This window comes from Castanea sativa, chromosome 6 (assembly GCF_040712315.1).
Source record: "Castanea sativa cultivar Marrone di Chiusa Pesio chromosome 6, ASM4071231v1".
Taxonomy (NCBI): Eukaryota; Viridiplantae; Streptophyta; class Magnoliopsida; order Fagales; family Fagaceae; genus Castanea; species Castanea sativa.
Window position 1 is genome coordinate 14,847,464 of NC_134018.1, and position 15,396 is coordinate 14,862,859.

Here is a 15,396-nt window from a genome sequence, read left to right on the forward strand (position 1 = left end):
AATGGGCAAATGCCCATTTCGTACAAAAAAAAAAGGGCAAATGCCCCCTTTCTCAAACTAATTAGGGAAATGCTCCTCTTTTGAAACTCGATTTTCTAAAATCGAGTTTCAAAAAAAAAAATTTCTGGAGCCCTATAGCGACGTTTTATGGAGCCTATAATGACGTTTTAAGGACCTATAGTGACGTTTTAAGGACCTATAGTGGCGTTTTGTAACTCGACCTCCATGAAATCGAGTTACATGCAAGTTTTTTTTTTTTTTTTTTTACCTATAACTCGACTTCATAGAGCTCGAGTTACAAAATGCCGCTATAGGTTCTTAAAAACGTCACTATAGGCTCCTTAAAACGTCTCTATAGGGCTTAACTTCATTTTGAGAAAATCGAGTTTCAAAAGAGGGGCATTTTCCTAATTAGTTTGGAAAAGGGGGCAACACGCTGATTTATTTTCGCGAAAAGGGCAAAAGCCCATTCTGGCCTAATAATTTTAGTTATTGTATTTCCAAATTTGCATTCGAAACAAATCTAGAAGTCATAATAATAACAACAGGTCCCTAAAGTAAAAATTTTTAGCCGAATCAAGGTTATAACAGTTGGTACACTTTCCTACAATTAAGATTAGACACATATGACTGTGATTAACTATTGATCCTTTAAAAGATTGATTATAATATATGATGTGTCATAAAGGGTGTACTATCAAGCATATAATTGTATAACTCAATATCCTAGAAATTACTAGTATTTAATTGAAAGTAGACACTCTCTAAATATGCCCAAGCATGATTGGACCTGAAAGGGCATAGATTTTGGGTCTTCAAGTCAGACTAAGCTTAAAAACTAGGCCAAAATGGGCAAATGTCCTTTACGTGCAAAAAAACCAGCGTTCTTCCCCCTTTCCCAAACTAATTAGGGAAATGCCTCTGTTTTGAAACTCGATTTTCTCAAAATCAAGTTTCAATGTAAAACTCGATTTGTAGAAAATCGAGTATGGGGGTGATCAAACAAAAAAAAAATTGCATAGAACTCGAGTTCATGGAGCTCGAGTTCCATGCAAAAACGCCGCTATAAGGTTTTAAAACGCCACTATATGGCTCCGTGAACGCAGCTATATGATCAAACTTAAAAAAAAAAAAAAAAAAAAAAAAAAAAAAAAAAAAAAAAAAAAAAAAAAAAACTTGCAAGTTTGATCGCTCCATGCCTATAGCTTTTTTAAAGCCCTAGAGTGGCGTTTTAAATGGAACTCAAGTTTATCCATGCAAGGTTTTTTTTTTTTTTTTTTTAAGTTTGATCGCCCCATACCTATAGCTGCGTTCAGGGCGCCCTATAGCGGCGTTTTAAAATCCTACAGCAGCGTTTTTGCATGGAACTCGAGCTCCATGAATTCGAGTTTCATGAATTTTTTTTTTTTTTAAGTTTGATTGCCTTATACTCGATTTTCTACAAATCAAGTTTTACATTGAAACTCGATTTTGAGAAAATCGAGTTTCAAAACAAGGGCATTTCCCTAATTAGTTTGGGAAAGGGGACAGAACGCTGGTTTTTTGCACAAAAAGGGCAATTGCCCATTTTGGCCTTAAAAACTGCTTAAAAAATGTCAAAAATGTACCCAAATAAAATTTTTAAAAAATATGTCCACAAAGACAGATTTATGGATCGGGTGGAATGGGCACCCAATACGTTGTCATCTCCTTAACCTGGCCTAAAAATTTAAGTCTCTAGTTTGTATACTATTTCTAGAAAAAAAAAAGTTTGTATTCTATTTTCTTATCAAATTTTTTTCTTTTCCTAGAAATATAAATAGGAAACAAAGCAACATATTCTCTCTTTCTTTCATTAGAATGTAACTAGGATCAAAGTCTTGTAATTTTCCATTTCATAGATTGTAACTAGGTCCAAAATCTTGTAATTGTCAATTTCATAGATTTAATCTAGGATCAAATCTATGTAATTTTTAAATTTCCTTTGATCCACTCATATATTTCATTCAATTATTCAATTAAGAGATATCTTCATGAATGATTCTTTTTCCTTAAAATAAGTGGTGACTCCATACACATACAAAAACACCACATCCTCTGAGGATTTCCAAGACCTTAGATAAAAAGAAAAATTACATTATCCCTCTCTTTTCTAAGGTTCAATTTTTGAACTCTCTCTCTCTCTCTCTCAAGTAATATTATGCTCTTGTAATGCATGGATCAATGAAAACTATATATAAATCAGGGACAAAACTAGGATTCTATTTATCTATTCAGTTTTAACAAAATATAAATGAAATAGAAGACAAAAAAAAATTTCTTCATACATTCCAAACACAGTCATCAATGTTTTACTAAAATGGAACCCATTGTTCATTTGAATCCTAAAAGTCATCTATGTGCTAAATTTTACATCAATTTCCCTTTTAATTTACAAAAATGAAAGAATCTTTTGAATATCATATTGCATTTTGTTGCAAAACTTAGTTTTGATAATATTCGTATTGAAATTACTCATTTCATAGTTGTAGTAGAAAGTAGAAGATTATATACAAGTAAAACCCCTCAAGAAAAAATTAGTAAACTATTGATTTTCTAATCCTTACTATCAATTGGTACAATTCAAAAGTATTTAACATTTTTAAAGGTCCACATGTTATACTATATATATATATATATATATATATAATGATAGTGGTAAAATTTCAATTTCAATAAATTTTTTTAATGATTTGTGAATTCTTGCACAAAACTTGTTTACAAACAAAACAATATCATCAATTCTAAATAAATTTGGTGCATTGAACAAAAAATAAGTAAATCCATTATATGTTTACTAAATCGATGATTGAATCATTCTTATTAAGAATGCATTATAGTATGGAAAATACCTACTCAATAATAGTGTACAATTGTAAAGTCACCTTGTTTATAAAGGTAAATTAAAAAAAAAATAGAAAACCAAATATCTTACATAGAAATAGGAATAGGTATTACAAGGAATACAATATGCTATAATGCAATACTTTTTACTATTCATTTGTTTTGTGAAAACACAAGAATAGAACCCTAAAGATAATGGAATGTTTAAATCAAATTGTCTAAATTGTAACATTAGAATAAAACTTAAGATATATTTTAGGAAGCATCTTACTCATATAGTTATATTTCCTAAAAAATACTATTTGTTAAATTTGAAAGAAAGATCATTTATTTTTTATGACTTTTTATTTTCATAATTGTTATGTGTATATGAAAAGTTTGTTTATTTAAAAATATATTAATTTTAAAAATTAATACACCTACTAAGGAATAGCTATTACAACTCTTTTAGAGAGGAATAGTTATTCCTTCTCATTTTAATGAATAACAATTCATAAGCAATTATTATTTCTTGTAGTAAAAACATAACCAAAATACTAATAGTTAGCTAAACTTATAGTATTCGTTCCTGATAATAACTCTTTATCATCAGACTAAGACACCAATCGTTTTTTGATGTAAGCAGGGATTGAACCCTAGATTTTTTATTTAACTATTAAAGACTTTTCTAGTTGCATTAACTAAAATCCACGTGAAAATTAAATTTTATTTAAAGTAAATCACTTCAATAGTTTTTAATATATTTGTAATTATAGAAAGAGAGTGGGTGCAATTGACATAAGCACATATCACCTAATTTAAATTATATAGTATAGTAATTGATATTAAAAAAAAAAGTATGGTGTCATAGTTTTTGTTACCAAAAGCCTCGTTATTATTGGTTATTATAGGTGAACAAAAAAGTAATTTAAGTTGTGGATTCAAATTAGAATCAATAATAACTTACTACTTAAGATTTTCTATGAAAGTGTTGTGAAAATATTGTGGACATAACATTTGTCTATTTTTTATGCATAATTTTTTACCACAAAAATTTGAAATTTAAACATGTCATTGAAGACATAATTAGAGATGGCAATTTTGCCCCACCCTTCCCCACTTCGCCCCACGTGGGTTTTCCCCACCCCGCAAAGATGGTGGAGCAAGGATTGTTAGGACATATGTGAATCATGTTAAGAACATACGTCGTTTAGAATTGGCTAATTCTTTGACAAAACGCACTTTACTTGTAAATTAGGTAGATCTAGGATGGTTTAAGTCTTCAAGAAACATGTTGTTCAAGTCAAGAGTTAAAGTCATGCAAATTTGTCCAAGAAACAAGTTAAAAAGTACTATATTTTAAAGCTCGACAACTAACTCGACAGATGACATCTATCGAGGTTTAAATGGCAGTTTTAGCCCGATACTTGACAATTGCTCGATAGATACCCTATCTATCGAGATTTACGAAAATGAGTTTTTCAGATATGATTTCACGCATATCCATGTGTATGTGCTTAGACTTTCTTTTCTTACAACCCTAAACATATATAAGGATTATTTTAAGGGCCATTATATTGTGACCGGAGACATATGCCCTAGTTCATCTTTCTCTTGAAGGAGCTTCGTGATTTTTATCGTGTTGATGAACTAAAGAACTTTGCAGCCAACATCCTTCTCAAGTTGGTGGTTAGTCACGTTCTTGGATCTATGCATCAATTGATTAGTCATGTATTAGGAGCCGTGCATTGAAAATGAGAAATTGTCACTACAGAACAAGTCCAATTGTGTATTGGAGTAAGGGTTCAACTGTAGGTTGGTATAATGTACTAGGATTCCTTTACTTGTAACCGCTTGTTGTGAAAATAATGGATTCTCGAGAGTGGTGACCTTAAAATCACCTAGTGGGGTTTTTGCCTTGGAGGTTTTCGCCTTGGAGGTTTTCCCCTTTAGTAAATAAATCACCATGTCAACTTTATTTTTCGCTGCATTTAACTTAGTTGATGATTTGTTTGTACTACTACGCATATTGCATGTTAATTGAATTAATTAATTAACTTGGCTAATTCATTGATTAATTTATTACAAGGGATCAATACATTCTAGGCCTATCAAGGATGAGGCGAGATTTTAGCCCCACACCACAGGACGGGGCGGGGATGGGTTTAGACTTTTTAGACCCAACTTGCCCCGCCTTGCCCTACCCCAGCCCCACCCCCACCCTGCCCCACATTGTTAAAAGTTCAATTGTAAATTTTTCATACCATAAAAGCCTACTATTTAAAAAATATATCATCAGCTTATTTTATACTGTCCAAAAAGGCTTTCTAACTCTTTTTTTTTTTTTTTCTCTAGCAAGGTTGGAAATAAGGTACCAACTTTAAGATTTTCTTTTTTATTTATTATAAAGAAATTTATATACTATTGAATCATTGATTTTGTATTATAAGATTTTTGTTTTTATTATGATTTTGTCTTGTTAAACACTTTAATAATATTATTTAATTTTTTCTAAATATTAGTTTGATTTGATAGGATGAATTTATTTGTTGTTTTTTCATTTAGACTCCTTAAACCAGATTCTTTAACCTAATATATTAACTAAGTGATTACTTAGGTTTATTATTTAGATCTAAGTTAAACAATAATCAATCGTATCATGCATAACAACAGAAAAGTAAATACCACCACGATATGATGACCTAGGAAAACCGACGAAAAGAACCGTTTCAAGGCAAAAACTTGGGGAGGATTTGACCTAACTATTCTCAAGGTAAAGTAAATCCACTATAAGAGAATCGAAATTTTTACAATCAGATTTAACCATAAATTTATTACTACCTCTATTAGTAACTTACTAACGCGACCATGTGCAAACTCCAAATCTATGGACTCCTTCTCTTCTTGGATTTGTAGAACACAAACTCCCACGTTTGTGACTTTGATATCCCACTCAAAAGTTTAGCAACACAAACTCACCAGTTTGTGACTCCAAGACCACCATTGACGGTTTAAATCATCAGCTATTGTTGATCTTGTTGCAGCAACTTTAGATCTACAAGATCTAATAATATGAGAATAATTTTCGATAGTGACTTTGACAGAGGAAGACACAATACATTTTTAATCTCACAAGAGCACTTCCAAAGTCTCTAAAAACTCTGACAACATAGTTAGGATTTACCTTTATATACTAGAAGTGTTTCACTTGAAACTTAAAACGTTTATGCAGAGTTTGGGCTAAAATAAAATTCTGTAGAAATTTCATGTCTGCGATTTTTGATTGGTTGGATCTAATTTTTGATTGGTCGGATTTCACTGAATTTGAATTCTCTTTTCTGCAACTTGAATGTTCTTGTATTTTGACATGTAGTACCTTGAGCATTGTTTAATCAAACCTATAGATCTAGGAATCTATATCTAGACAAGTTTGTGTTCACGGTTTGTCAATTGTTCTAAACTTTAGAACCTAACATTTGTAATTTGAAGTATATTTTTATTAATGAAACAGGTTCTGTTAAAAACAATCGTAATAGTTGTGTGAAAATTAACAAGAAGTAGAGTTTTACGGGGTGGGAGAGGGGGGGGGCTTCGCGGGGCCCCAAGGGGCGGGGATGAGGCAAGAAAATTGTTCCAGTCATGCAGGGCAGGGATGGGGGCAAAAACCTATCCTTCGGACCCACCCTATCCCATTGCTATCCCTAGAAATAATTATTACTTTTATACAAAAATGATATAGTTATTGATCTTTGATTTTCTTGAAATTTTGCAAGCATGTAGGATATAATAAGAAAATGTAAGCCAACAATTAAGTTTTTAAAATTCATATCTAACAAAAAGATATAAGAGAAGTTTGAATGAAAATTTGTTTCCTAAGGGGTGTGTGCGTGATAATATGTGTTAGTGTCTACCATTTTATTAGAAAAAAAAATTATATCATTTGATTGGAGGGTGTAAATTGTAAAGCTATTTAGACCTTATTTCAATTTAATTTAATCAAGTAAATTACGTATTTAATCCTTGTCCTTGACATCATATTTCAAATTCTTCCTTAACTTTTTAGTGCCGTGACAATTTAATTCATGTCATTATCTTTTGGATGAAAATTGCTGATATGGCTAACGGTCAAAATAAAAAACTAGTTTTCATTAATGTGACAATAAACTAAGTTTTTTATTTTGGCTGTTTATCAAGTCAGCAATTTTCATCAAAGACATAACGATATAGATTAAATTAACATGACACTGAAAGGTTAGGAATCAAATTGATACAATTAAAAGATTAGAGACCAAATAAAAATATGGTGTAAAGAATAAAGACCAAATAAATAGTGGGTTTGGCTTACCTCTAGTGCTTTTTAACTCAAATCTTCTTTTATTTTAATGAGAAATCGTCACATCATCCACTAAATAAATAGAAGGTGGAGATTAAAACCAACTATCACTTGTCATTATATATTTAAAACAAAAGGACATATTTAAACAAAAAACTATTGAAGGTAAGGCAAAGTGCCAAACCCATAAATAGTTTACCCAATTTAATCTCAAAATTATATTCTCCTAGTTCAACTATAAATTCTTAAAAAAATAAAAAATAAAGAATAAAGTCATTGTCTATATTTTCTGGTAGTCAAAGTCTTTGCTTTAGAAACATTTAAATTTTAATGGACATTCAATGTCCACCTATGTGTCACTCTCTATGACCGAACCTCCACATGCGCGCCCTCGTAAGTTTGACCGAAGGAGGGAATTGCTGAAAATTTTCATTTTCCTTACGGGCCCAATCAGCCAGTCCGAGGCACTATTCCCTTGGCAGAAACTGTATTTATAGTAGCAGTTTGTAACTGTATGTATTCATGATCATCCCAAATTCTTGGCAGAAACTGGTTTAGACTAACCTCAACTTCGATCCATTTCACCACTTAGAAAAGAAAACCATGAGAAACACGCATAACAACTACTTCCATAGAGAGACTGAAGCTTCAGCAACTTCATTTGCTGATGAAGGCCACCCTCCATTTCGGACAGAAGTCGAGCTCAATCGTTCCACGCCATCCACGATGGCTAAAAGGCTTTACCACAACGCTAGCGAGCGTGATCGTCGAAAGAAGATCAATACTTTGTACTCTACTCTTCGTTCACTACTTCCCAAGGCTGATCAAGCGGTACTAATTCCTTATTTCTTTCATTTTTGAGTTTCTATTGATCTTCATTAGAGTTCCTAGGCTAGTTGAAGAAAGAATAGCACTTAGCAGCCACTAGAATTGTTTCTCACCCTACTATCATTGTACCCGGAAATTATTTGATGTTGTGGACACTATATTCGAACCTGAGTATACTTTATTCCATAAAAAAAATGTTTTAAATAAGTTGGGCTAATTGAAAATTACAATATTAAAAGTGAGTTTGGAATTAGTTTTTAGTTTTAAAACGTTTATGTACACTTTTTAAAAATCTCATTATCTTTTTTTACTTTTTCTTACTTTTTTTTTTAAGGTACAAGTATAGATTAATACACTTGCAGCAAACAATTTTTAGCTAAAAATTAAATAAGTTATTTTCAAACAGATACAAGTTTAAAGAGTAATCAAGTTGAGATATTCTACACATTTTTTTTTGAAATAGATAGTATGAGAGGAGGAGATATGAGATTCTAATTACAAACATAAAACACCATAAAGGATATTATTATCATTGAATTATCACATGAATCTTTATTATACAAAAACTTTTCTAAGCAGTAGTTATACAGTATTACAGTCTTTCACGTTTTCACAAGTAACTATAAACCAAAGTTGATGATTGGCTGGCTTAAAAATTTTAAATATAAGGTAGAAGAACATGCTATTAATCCCTCAAAAACATAGTAGCAAGTGATGCATTTTTCATCACTATTTTTACCATTACAATCCACTTCATTTGTGGTGTGGTTTTCACAACATTGGTGTTTTGCTTTTCGGTTATAGGAAAAATTAAGCGTTCCAGATACAGTTTCGTGCATGCTTAAATACATACCAGAACTAGAACAGCAAGTTGAGGTACTAATTCAAAAGAAGGAAGAGTTCATATCAAGGATTTCTACGCAAGGTGAACAAATTCATCAAGAAAGTCAGAGAACAATTGCAGGTCGGAGCTCTTTATCTGCTGTTTCGGCAAACTGGCTTAATGATAACGAGGTTATGATTCAATTATCCATATATAAGGTTCATAAAAGTCCATTAGCAGATATCTTGCTTAATTTGGAGAAGGATGGGTTTCTAGTGTTAAATGCTTCTTCGTTTGAGTGCTTTGGAGGAAGGGTATTCCATAATTTACACCTCCAGGTATGTGTTATGTTATTTGTTAACTGCTTTTTGCCGTCTAAATTAAAAGTAAATGGATAATATGTGGATGATATATTCACATTTTTTGGAATTTTTAGGACAATTTTACAGTAGAATTGATTTAAATTTATATATTAATAAATAAATGGTTTAAATTTTACCAAATCGTCAATATTTTTAAAAATTATTATAAATGTTTTGATAAATATATGTATTGTTTTTTTTTAAAATTCAATTATTACAAAAAGTGAGAGAAAGGGATTTAAATCTTGATTCTCTCATATAAGAAACCAACTAATGCAAATAAGTTAAAACATTTCACTATATACATATATTAAGTTATTGATGATATAGTAGCATCTAAGTCACTCATTTATCAATGAAGAGTGAAGATTTTAAGAACATTATGGTAGCATTAGGGTTTAAACTCTCAAGGATATATTGATAGTGGTAGAAACTCTTGAAGATATACTGTTAGTACCACATCTATATGTTATATATTATTTAATTAGTTTTTTTTTTATATAGAATTGTTATATTTTATTTTCAAATATAAAGTCAATGGCTAAGTTTAACTCTATACTATTATAAAAATAGTCCGTTTAATATATGCCTTTAAAGAATACATTAATCATCTAAAAGTCAACTTTTTATGAAAAACTGAAAAAATTATTAAAAAAGAGTTAGTCATTTTTTCATAAAATAATGTACTAAAATGTTTTATTAATGAATGCTCTCACAGCGTAGGTTAGTACAACTCTTATGAAAACAACACTATCATTAAATTATTCCTGATTGGAGCTTGGAAGTATCGAAATACAAATAAATATTAATAACTGAAGAAGTACGTTTAACTTATTACATTCTTTTGTTTTTTTTTTTTTTTTTTTAAATGGCCTTATTACGTTTAGAGCTTGTACATCGATCTATTACAGTATAATCTCTCTTTTTTTGGGGGGGACCCCGGGGGGGGGGGGGGGGGGGGGGGGCTACAGTATAAATTATATTAATACAAATTTTACATAGTGCATTGTGGATATATACTACAGACAGAAAGGAGTTATGCTTTGGAGCGTGAGCGTGAGGTGGTTTTGAGTGAGAAGCTCTTACCATTTTATGAAAAGGAGGAAGGATTCAAGCAAGAAAATCATGGCCCTATATATTTCAACGCGACAAGTTGTATTGTTCCACATATTCAAAGTGACCGTTATATAGGCGAAAGCACTTACATGTGCGCATCATTGTAAAACAAAAAATAAAATAACATATAACGAAAAAGCACTTGCATATGCCTTTCTCTATTCCTATGACTGTTAAAAGGTAATGTAATCATCGAGTAATATTTATATATTGGGTAAGGTGTTACTATGATCACACTTAAGTAGAAAAATTATACTGATCGTCCCTTCTACCCATTATATATATATATATATATATATATATATATATATATATATATATCTTATGGTGCACAACTTATTATTGTTGGGTATATGGTAGAAAATTTATATTTTGTGATTATGCAAACAAAACCAACACACATCTAATCATAAATAATAACTCAAATAGCTTTAATAGACAAAACAATAAATTAATTCTCTATATAAGAAGAAATTTGGGCAATAATTAAATAACTCACAATCTAGATATGTGAAAAGTGAATAATGCAAAACTGATCAAGTCTTATATTTAATACAATCTCCTTAAAGTAACTTTTACCTCTCACACAATTAGTGATTCTTGAAGACTCATGAACGTTTGTCTCCCAAGATAAAATGATCAACAACATAGAGTAGAAGTACTGCAATCTCCATACTTAGCAAACTAAACTGTCTCTTTCTCTATACAGATGTAACAAAAATATTTCCTCTAAGAAACTTTCTTAATTAAAAGTATTATTTATAAATGAGGGACAATGAATATGCATGTTAGTGAACAAACATATTATTTTGGAAAATTGTTGTGCACAGACTTACTGACTCAAAAAATGAAATAATAAAATATTATTATTTGGATAAGAGAGCCCAGTGCATGCATGCCTAAACTTAACCCAATGTCTAGGTCCGTGAGTATATAAACTCATATAGTATCTCTTTCCTTATCTATCTGAGGCTCAAGGTTTTTCACCACTTTAATACCATGGTCAAGTGGACATATAAGGAGTTAATTTCTTATTCATTCCTTAACATTTTTCTAACACTTATCAGCTAACTTTGATATCCAATGGTCGTTGGAGGGTGAAAATGATGAACACAAAAAACATTCTTTCTACTTATATCTTTTCTTTAATTAATCTTATAAATAAATAGGATATTTACAATTTATTTATCTTAATCAATTAGAGTTTTAATGGTGGTAGAGAGAGAGAGAGAGAGAGAGAGAGAGAGAGAGAGAGAATTTATGTCAAAAAGTCTAAATATCTTCTAAGAAAATAGTAAATTTTTGAACAAAATTGAAAAACAACCCACCAGGTCAATCAATACTCTAGTGATTATTAGAGTACCTATTTGGCAAACAATACAGATACAGTTTGTGAAGTTTTAGACCCTTTAACACAATATGTTTAACCTAGTTATTTAGCCAAGTGATTACTTAGATAAATTATTCAGTTCTAGGTTAACACATATAAATTATATCATGTAAATAATGCGGAAATATAAAGAACACAACGATATGATAACCCAAGAAAACCTAACCGGTAAAAAACCTAAGGAGGATTTAACCTAGCTATCCTCAAGGTAAAAAATAGATCCATTATGAAAGAATTGAAGTTTTTACAATGAGACTTAGACCATTAACATCCTATTGCTACCTCGTGTAGAAAACTTACTACCACGACCACGTGACAGCTCTGAGTCCACGAACTACTTTTTTCCTTGATTTGCTGCAACCACAAGTTCTCCTACTTGTGACTTTGAGACTCCACTCAAAGGTTTCAAATCTTCTTTAAGTTCTTTAAGTAGAAACTGAAGCAATCATCAAGCTCTTGATACGAATCTCGATCTTGATAATCCTATATGTGTGTATGAAGGTAAAAACCTCAAGATCTCACAAAAGATTCACCACACAACACTCAAAAGACCTCTAAAATGTAGCTAGGGTTTTTCCTTTTATATGTGAGGTAAAACATAAAACCCTACATATCAAATGGGCTTGGGCTAAATTGGAAGTTCTGCGGAAAATTAAATCTGCACGAGTTTCAATTGATCGAATCTAATTTTCAATCGATCGAGCCTTGCAGATTTTGACCAATAATTTCTGCAATCACTCGATTTCAATTTTACAATTAAACATACTTTGAGCAAGCCTAAATCTAGACTCTATGTTTTGATCATGGTTTGCCAACACAATACATATTGAAGTTCTAATACATTAGTCCCTAAGGTATTAGAACCTAACAATCTCCCATTTTGGCAACCCGTGACAAAACAAATCACAAAAATAAAATGCTCAAAGTTAAAAATTGCCAAATTAGATTTAAAAAGCCCCAATTAAAATTCAACTTAACTATTATCTATCAGTTGCCAATGTAGATAGCAGCCACGACTGAATTAACCTGTAAATTCTTGAAACACTTAACAAACACATAAATGCGTGTGTGAAAAATACAAGTAAACCAAAATTTAACTTCTTGATTTCAAAGAACATAAAATAAAAGGCATATATCATGAATAACCTCATAAATATAAATCAGTAATCAAATGTACCATATGTGAAACAAGAAACAATAAAACAACTAAACAAAACAAAATGTCTCATAATATCTCCCCCTAACATATACAACCCACCAAGAATAAATACATCAAAGCCATACCAAAAATACATAAAAAAGAGCCTAGATACAATCTATATCAAAAACTCCGAAACTCCCCCTATCTCCATCAATATGTACTCCCCCTTTTTGTGACAAATTGCCAAAGAGCAATCAAGAATCATCATCAAAAGGAGGAGGTGGTGGAGTAGAACGTCTAGCACCCGCCAAATTAGCTCATAAAGTCTGAAGCTCAATGAGCACATCCAACAAAATCTGTCCATGTGCTGCTTGAACGGTCATAACTGTATCTAGCATGCTCTGCAAGGACGAGTCGTTCGAGGAAGAAGGTGGAGGATTGACAGCAGTGGTAGGATCTACATACTCCTCAGCAGTAGGATCACCAAAAGTAGGAGGCCTAGATGTGTCACTTGTGGAAGACTCGACTTTAGGGCGTTTAGAGCTAGCTTTCAACTGAGCTACTCTTTTCCTAAGAAAGGTGGCACCTATAGGAGCTATGATATGAATAGGCTCAGTTGCAGGTAAATCCTCTAAACCTAAATCTAACAAAATCCTATGAATGAAAACTAGAAAAAATAAACCATGGGATTTTGCACTACTCCAATGAACCTTTACAAGAGAGCTAATGAAAAGAGATGGAAAACTCACAGGAGCATTAGTAACTAGAGCGTACAAAAATGCACATCTCTCAATAGGAATAGTATGAAGGTGGGAGATAGGCCAAATACTATGATAGAAAAACAAGTAATTGAGCTTAGTAAGCTCATGAAAGGTGATCTGAGGATTAATACCCCATCTAATGGAAGTACTAGTGGGAAGTGACATAATGTCATCAAGGGGAGGAGACTCGGTGTAAGGGTACACGGACTGTTGTACCAAAGTTACACCAAGAGCAGAGGCCACTAATTGAGGAGCAATGACATACTTTTCACCCCTTATCCAACTTTTCACAAACTGAATGTTGGAATCATCAGAGTGGACAGAGAGATTCGAATAGAACTCTCTAATCAAAGTAGCTAGAGGAGGATGCTCTACATCTAAAAGAAGTAACCAACCCCTACACTTAAAATTCTTCCTAATCTCCTCCATCAAGCTCATCTAGTATGACCCTAAGCTCAGCCCACACAGACCTAAAAATGTTCAGTTTTTCATAGGCTTCTTAACACATAAGGTTCTAAACCTATCACTTTGGAACTCAAGGGTAGAAGGAGTGGTGGTTTTCTTGTTGGCTCTAGTTTTCCTAACCATGATGCTAAGAGTTTAGAATCAAAGGAAAACAGAAAATAAAGAAAAACCAAGGGCAGATTGCATTAGAGAGGGTTAGAGCACAAAAATCTTAATAATTATCAATCTATATGATGCATGTAATGAATGCACATATGATGCATGCTCTAATGCATTGAAATTTGTTCAAGTTTACTTTAGAAACCATCAATTGACTTGAACATAGAGTTTTAGTCCAAAAACCCCAAATTTGAAAAACCCAATTTCAAAAATTGAATCAAATTGATCAATTAACCACTATTCTAGTTAGAAAACATCATATAAGGAGTTAATCTATCAATTACACAATTCAATTTCACAAATTAAAGCCCAATTGAACAAAATCCTCAATTTCTCAAAGTTTCAAGCCCTAGAGTTTCAAATTATTCCTAAATCACAAAATTGATCAAATTAATGCATGAGGATCATGTTTATATCATCTAAGAACAAAAACCCAATGATCAAATGTGAACAAAAACAACCCAAAAAGAGCCCAAAAACCATTAGTTCAAAAATTTCAAGTAAAATGCATGAAAAATGTGATTAAATTGAAAAAGAAAGGGTAAAAGAGACTTACTAGTATTTGAAGACAAAAACCCTTAAGAAATTTGTGGAAGAAATCGACAAAAAAATGCTTAGATTGGATCGGTCGAGGAAAAATAGTGAGAAGAGTGTTTGAAAAGTTTTGAAAATAATGAAGAACACCTGAGAAAACTCTTTTTAAAACACTCATAGTTCGAATTTCAATCGGTTGAAATTGAGCTTTGATCGATCGAAAAATAGATTCGATCAATTGAGCATTGATTGAGCACCAATTGAGCTAGGCAGATTCAAACCAAAATTTTTGTCGCAATTTCAATCGGTCAAGAAACAGTTTCAATCGATCGAAAATTTGGATTTTTGAAATTTTTGATAAACCATGCAAGTTTTAAGCAGTATTCACTCAAACCATTTTATTTCATGAATGAAATGCATGTTTATGAGTTTAAAAGATTTTCAAAAACACTTGAATTTAACCCAGATCTTCCAAAAACAAGCTTTTCACATTTTTGTCTCCAAAACTCAAAAGATGAAACATATTTTGCATCAAAATTAACGAGCATATAATCTTGGATGGCTAAAACAAATTCACACACAATCATGTACCAAGTTTAGCAAAGAATAACTTATGTAGTGTGTGCAACTAGTCATAGCTTGA

At 31.6% G+C, this 15,396-nt stretch overlaps 1 protein-coding gene across 1 annotated transcript; it reads left to right on the plus strand.

The window, feature by feature from the left end:
• The first annotated feature begins 7,730 nt into the window (after nucleotides 1-7,730).
• Nucleotides 7,731-10,450, plus strand: LOC142638229 (transcription factor ORG2-like). The gene is made up of 3 exons (XM_075812250.1): nucleotides 7,731-8,005; nucleotides 8,807-9,163; nucleotides 10,213-10,450. Exons 1-3 carry the CDS (start codon nucleotides 7,778-7,780, stop codon nucleotides 10,408-10,410), a joined length of 783 nt encoding a protein of 260 aa, XP_075668365.1. The 5' UTR covers nucleotides 7,731-7,777; the 3' UTR covers nucleotides 10,411-10,450.
• Nucleotides 10,451-15,396: the final 4,946 nt, after the last annotated feature.